The sequence below is a fragment of the Myotis davidii genome, unplaced genomic scaffold, assembly GCF_000327345.1.
Source record: "Myotis davidii unplaced genomic scaffold, ASM32734v1 scaffold27, whole genome shotgun sequence".
Classification (NCBI taxonomy): Eukaryota; Metazoa; Chordata; class Mammalia; order Chiroptera; family Vespertilionidae; genus Myotis; species Myotis davidii.
The window spans coordinates 1560472-1567283 of record NW_006297821.1 but is presented as its reverse complement, the minus strand read 5'-3'; the positions used below and the strand labels follow the sequence as shown (position 1 = coordinate 1567283).

General features: G+C 45.4%; 1 protein-coding gene across 1 annotated transcript in view; it reads right to left on the bottom strand.

Annotated features, from left to right (window-relative positions):
• The window catches only part of ZFP64 (ZFP64 zinc finger protein), a gene marked incomplete at its 5' end in the record, with an annotated part of 28459 nt that overhangs the window by 6797 nt on the left and 14850 nt on the right, over window positions 1-6812 (bottom strand). The window contains 2 exons of the mRNA XM_006773648.1: window positions 1745-1996; window positions 5999-6061. Of these exons, the coding sequence (XP_006773711.1) occupies window positions 1745-1996; window positions 5999-6061 (315 nt within the window). The remainder of the gene's footprint in view (window positions 1-1744; window positions 1997-5998; window positions 6062-6812) is intronic.

The window sequence follows — 6812 nt, the reverse complement described above, 5'->3', positions numbered from 1 at the left end:
GTGGGGAGGGAGGACAGTGAGGAGTGGGGAGGGAGGACAGTGAGGAGTGGGGAGGGAGGACAGTGAGGAGTGGGGAGGGAGGACAGTGAGGAGTGGGGGAGAAAAGACTGAATGAGAATTGAAGGGTGTGCATGTATGTTCTGTTAAAATCTCTAAAAGAGTGAAGCTGGTGCCACGTAGATTCCGTCAGCTGGACAAGGAGTCCTACAGGTCTCCAGGATTCCACCCACAGAATGCTGTGCGCCCAAAGTGCCTGCAGTTCGGCTCAGAGGAACAGCAAGTCTCGGGAGGGCGGTGGTGAGGCTGCTGGCACCGACACAGCGGAAGCTCCAAAGTCTTACGACAGCTCTGCCAGCGAAGCTGTCCCAACCTGGACTAAAACTCGAAAGAGGTGCCCAGCTTTTGGCAGCTGAGACACAGGCTGAGAAAGGCTCCCAAAGGCACGTTTTCACTCCTTTTCAGAAGTAGCCAAGGAAGGGGAAGGAAAGGAGGTGCCACGGAACAATCTAGAAACCAGGGAGCTGAGCCAAAGCTCATCACGAACCATTCCCTGTCTACAGAGTGGGGGACCGGCACACTGGTTGGAGGGACTTCAGAAATGTGTGGACCAGTGACTGCCAAGTGCCTCAGTCCTTAACCGTCCCATCAGCAAGTTTACCCCCGTTGTCCTGGCTCTGTACACCGGGAGAGCGGGACGGACTTGTCTTTTTACTGCAAGGGTCTCTAGGTCAAGAGGACACGTATCCACACCTGACGGAGATCGCGAGATCCTGGACTTGGGAGGGTGTGAATGCGTCTGCATGCCAGAAAGATGTGAATGATGGTGGGGTGGCCTCAATTCTTAATCCCTCCCTGCATCTCTCTGGCCTTTGCCATGTAACCTTGTGGTGACCTCCTCCTGTAGGTGAGCTTATGCCCAACCCTTTACACCAGCCCAATATATATCATTTTCTTTAGCCAGTGGGATACAAGTACAGGTTTGAAATGGGGTTACACACTGAAGCATGCGTGCTTGTATTATTGCCATGGTCACGAGAAGAACAAGCCTGGGGTAGTCCACTGGTCCCAGAAGGAGGAGGAGATGTATGGAGGGCAGAGCTTAAACCCCCGCCTACCTGCCCCAGCCAAGGCGACAGACAGCCAGGGAGCCCACAGCTAACAGATCCCCAGCCAAGGGCAGTGGACACCCAGCCTTCCCCACACACGTGACTGAGCCCAGCCAACATCAACAGAGTTGTCTAGCCACGCCCGTGCTGACCTGAAGTATATGAGCAATACACACTTAGTATGATATGCCACTGGGGTTTCACGCTGGTTGTTACACAGCAGCATTGATCAATAGCTGACGGATACACTTGCCAGGAGGAAAACACACACCATTTGTCAAGTTACCCACTCTGCTGAGCTTTTCCATCAAGCTGTCCCACGCTCAACTCATCAGCATATACTTTAAGACGGAGGGAAATGACTGAACAATCATTATGCAGAAATGTATTAAAAACGCACTGCTTGTATCTCTATTTCGTTTAGCATATCTCCTCAATTAAATACTAGTGAGTAAATTATAAAGTTACATAAAGCTATATAGAGAGAGGGAGTTATAAATTGAAGGTTTCCCCCTATTTTACTGAGAAAGGCACTTCTGGGCAGATGAAAAGCAAAACTGCATACAATGGGATCATCAAATACCTATGTGGTGCCTATGACGGAAGCAATAGCAAGCCAGGAGCGGCGCGGGACTTACCCGTGTGGGACCGGAGGTGGACGGTGAGCTGGCTGGAGTTGCGGCTGGCGTAGGGGCAGATCTGGCACTTGAAGGGCCGCTCGTCGGAGTGGATCCGCAGGTGCTTGTTGAGGCTGCTGCTGTCGGCGGCGGCGTAGTCGCACGTCTTGCACTTGTAGGGCTTCACGCCCGTGTGGCACCGCATGTGGGTCTTCAGCTTGTCCTTCCGGCTGAAGCACTTGCCACAGACCTCACACTTGTGGGGTTTGTCTCCTTCAAACACACAGAGGGTGTCAGGAAACAAGCGTAAAGAAGGTTTATCTCCCACTGCCTTGTGGAAAGAGTAATACGCGATCACCAAAGGCTGTTAGAAAACCCCCGGACGGGATAGGTGGTTGGCAAAGAGCTAACATCTTGCAGGGGGCGGGGTGCCTCTATTTTGAAGATGACTGTGCTATTACTGGTATTTTCTAATTTTTCCTATGTTGAATATGAACTTCTTATTTATTAAGAATAGAATGCAACCCGGCCAGTGTGGCTCAGTGGTTGAGCATGGACCCAGGAACCAGGAGGTCACCAGTTGATTCCCGGGATGCAGGCTCAGTCCCCAGTAGGGGGCATGCAAGAGGCAGCCAATCAATGATGTTCCTCTCTCACCTATGTTTCTATCTCTCTATCCTTCTCCCTTCCTCCTCTCTAAAAATCAATAAATACATATACTACTATAAAAAAAAATAGAATGCAACTTAAATTTTTAAATTTAAGCTCAGTAAAATATAGTGTCCATTGTCCCTTGTATCCATTCTCTCCATTGCCCTTGTCACAACAGACATGCCCTAAACCTCAGACCCCTTAGGTTTTAGGGGCTCGTGTCTGACCAGCTGCGGACCACATCTCTTGGCCACATGTGCAGCGAGGTGTGATTCTGCGACCACGTCCTCATCAGAAAATGGCAGAGAAGGAAAATGTGCCCCTTTTGGAAAAAGAAACTGTGTGCTTTATACTTTTCCTCTTTCCCCTCCTTCCTGTCAGCTGTAACCAAGACAAGGTGTGGGCAGGTTAGGCCAGCGCACCTGCAGACGGTGGGGATCGTAACATATGGCCAGAAGGAGCTTAAACCCCCGCCTACCTGCCTGGACCACCTGCTTTCCTCTGGCCAGGCATGTGACAGAGGCACAGAGCCCTACCTTGTCTGAGCTGGTGTCGGGTTTCTTTGCTATACCTGCTTAATCTGGACTCGCTAGATACCTGTCAACTTGTCACCCATACATTTTTTGACATAAACTGTTCCAATCTCTTTTGTATCTGTGTGTACCTGTACTTTTTTTGGTACAAAAAGACCTCTGGGCTGACATCAATTTAAACACTTCCTTTCTGAAAGGCACTGTGCCTCTGAGTGGTTTTACTGAATTCTTCAACAACTGGGATTAGAATCCAGGACTGTCTTGCTTTCTTAGCCAAACGCAACACTGCCTCCCCACCGACTACATCTTTTCACATCATTAATATCTACATAGTTTTGATTGATTTCAGAGAGGAAGGGAGAGACAGAAACATCAATGACGAGAGAATCAGTGATCGGCTGACTCCTGCATGCCCCCTACTGGGGGCTGAGCCCACAACCAGTGCATGTACCCCGGCCAGGAATCGAACCGTGACCTCCTGTTTCATAATAGGTTGACGCTCAACCACTTAGCCACGCCGGCCAGGGAATACCCACATGATTTTTAAGGCTGAAGCATTTCATCTGTAGATGTACCGTGCATTACTGAACCGATTCCTTACTTGGCCACTGCAGAGAGTAAAATATGCATGTGCATGCTGATGTGGGAAGATGTCCCGCAGTAAACGGAAAACAGCAAGTTGCAGTGAAGATGTATACAATATCACACTTGATCTTCGCCAAAAGGCTGAGAAGCTATCACATATACAATATTACCTTAGAAAGAGATGAAAAAAGGAAATTGTGTGTGTGTCGTAGGCTTGGTATAGGCATGCCAAAACCTAAGAATGAGACCCACTGGACCAGGGGTGGGCAAACTTTTTGACTCGAGGGCTACAATGGGTTCTTAAACTGGACCAGAGGGCCGGAACAAAAGCATGGATGGAGTGTTTGTGTGAACTAATATAAATTCAAAGTAAACATCATTACATAAAAGGGTACGGTCTTTTTTTTTAGTTTTATTCATTTCAAACGGGCTGGATCCGGCCCACGGGCCGTAGTTTGCCCACGGCTGCACTGGACGATTAAGACTGGTGACTTATGGGCACTGGGTAAGAAGGAGATGGGATGCGAGTTAGGATTTTCACTTTTACTTTATAGCAAATACGTAAATAACCAAGTGCTCATATCAATGTCGGCCCAAACTGATCACTACCATCATGGACATCTGGCATTCAAGAACACCCCTAAAAGTGTATTAAATGTGACAATTTTATTATTAAGATGTTAATAGTCAAATTTAAATATCTAGGAACAGTACTTTCTCATTATTGTCAGCTGTTAGGTGGCCCCTGGCGTCCCTGTCCCGTGTGGCTGCAGCACTGAGCAGCTGCTGGCTGGCTCTGCTGGTACAGAGCCCTGCTACGATTTTTTTTTTTTGTCAAATATAGTTTTATTTATGTCAGAAGTGAGGAAGAGAGAGAGAGAGAGAGAGAGAGAGAGAGAAACATCAATGATGTCAGAGAATCATTGATCGACTGCCTCCTGCACACCCCACACTGGGATTGAGCCCACAACCCAGATATGTGCCCTGACCAGGAATTAAACCGTGACCCTGGTTCATAGGTCAATGCTCTACCACTGAGCCATGCCAGTCGGGTGAGCCCTGCTATTCTCGCTCCCGGCCACGTCCTCTCCTCTGAAAGTAACTAAGGTAAGTTTGCCTTCTTGTCAACTCTCCAACTTGAAGATGTTGGTGGACATACTGCAGTTATATAGAAACTGCTGTACAAACGCAAGCCTGGCTAACTGCATGTAAAAGATGCTTTCTGAGGATCTGCAGACACAGACTGAAGATCGTGGCCCTTACTTACATATACATATACTTTTTAAAAGATTTTTTAAATTGATTTTTCTAGAGAGAGAGGATAGAGAGAGAAAGAGAGAAAAATTGATCAGCTGCCTCCTGCATGCCCCTGACCGGGAATCAAATCAGCTACCATTCAGTGCATGGGACAATGCTCAACCAACTGAGCCACACCAGCCAGGGCCTTACTTATATTTTTATAATGCTTCCCCAAGCCTCATTAATAATTAGTGCACTGCACTCGTGCAATGATGAATGTGACACTTGGCTGATGGAACTTCAGCACATGAAATCCGTGTGGAAAAATTCACTGCTTGTTACATTGAGAATGCTTACCAATACTTGAAACTTAATAACTGAACATGCTGATAATTAGAATAAATTCAGGTGACAGGTCACTGTGAGGTCGATAGGATCTGATGGTGGCCGCCAGTGCAATAAGGCAATCATTGGCCAGGGCCAAGGAGTATCAGAAACAACCGATCTTCCAAATGCTGAGGCTAAAATGTGGTCTTCAGGCAATTAGTGACACCTAAGCCAGATCTCAATGGGTCTCTACCTTATACACTTATTTTTAAATTTATACATGTCTGTAGCATCGAATTAGGGGTATCTCATACTTTGTTAAAAAACAATGTAAAATGCAATTCCTTTTCCTTGCAGAAAATTGGTGAGACATAAAAGTAACATATTAAAGAAATTTAAAATCACTAGAAATAATCACATTTTTCTTTTTCCACACACTGATTATTTTCTCTCCTTTTATAAAAAGTATTTATTTATGAAATCCCCCCTTCAAAATTGCGTAAATAACACACTCACTGCATCCAATGATACAATGTAAAGATACATCAAAGAAATGTTACTATTCTTCCCCATTATTCCTCTCTTCACCAATCATCTCTCTCTCACACAAACATCCACACAGAGACACATTTATACGATCATCTCCTCAAAAATAGGTGCATTTAAATTTTAATTCATTCTGGCAAATTAATTTTCCCAATGGCTGTAGCAGTTCACATTGCCACTAGTTAAGTTCGCTCAGGTCTGTTTCAGTCCTGGATTTACTGCTTTAGACATTTTCTGCCAAAATCACGTGTAGGAACAGCATCTTGCTTTTATTTATTTGTGTGTGTAAGGCACTGAGGTTCTATGTCATGTCCTCTGTCTGACTTGTCTGAATCCCTAGCTCTTAGCACAGAGGACGTGTTCAGGGCATTGGTGCCAAAGAAATGTAACTTACCTGTGTGGATTTTTAAATGCCGCTCCATGTCCTTCATGCCATAGGCAGTCTTGAACTGGCAACCTTAAAAAGGCAAGGAGAGATTAATTACAAGACATCATCACTTTAGAGCGGAGAAACTTCCTCAACCAAGTGATGAGAGTTAAATAACCCCCCAGAAACAAAACACACAGGTGTCCTGTGCCCCCAATGTGATGAGCCACGGTCATGACATCACTCTTGCGCGTCCTGCCCACATTGCAGAGCCTAAGTCTAATTGGGAGGAAACCTAAGACAAACCCAACGGAGGGACACTGTACCCAATAACTGGCCTGTACTTTGCACAAATGTCAAGGTCATGAAAGGAAACGACACCCGAAAACTAAATGCAATGTGTGAGATCCTGAACTGGATCCGGGACCAGGGCAAAAATGTTTTTCTTTTGACACAGAGACAATTGGTAAAATCTGAATAAGGTCAGTTATCTGACAACAGTGTGTATAAATGTGAATTTCCTGACTTCGATGATTGGACTGTGGTCATAGGATTTTCCTTGTTTCTAGGAAATACTTATTGAGGGACAAAGGGACAGCATGTCTGCAACTTACTCTAAAATGGTGTGAGGGGGAAAATATATAAATATACATGTATATAGGAAAAATGACAAATTACATGTAATATGTTAACATTTGGAAAATCTAGATAAAAGAATACAGAAAAAAATTTGAACAATTTATTATTTTTTTAAATATATTTTTATTGATTACAGAGAGGAAGGGGGAGAGAGAGAGAGAGAGAGAGAGAGAGAGAGAGAGAGAGAGAGAAACATCAATGA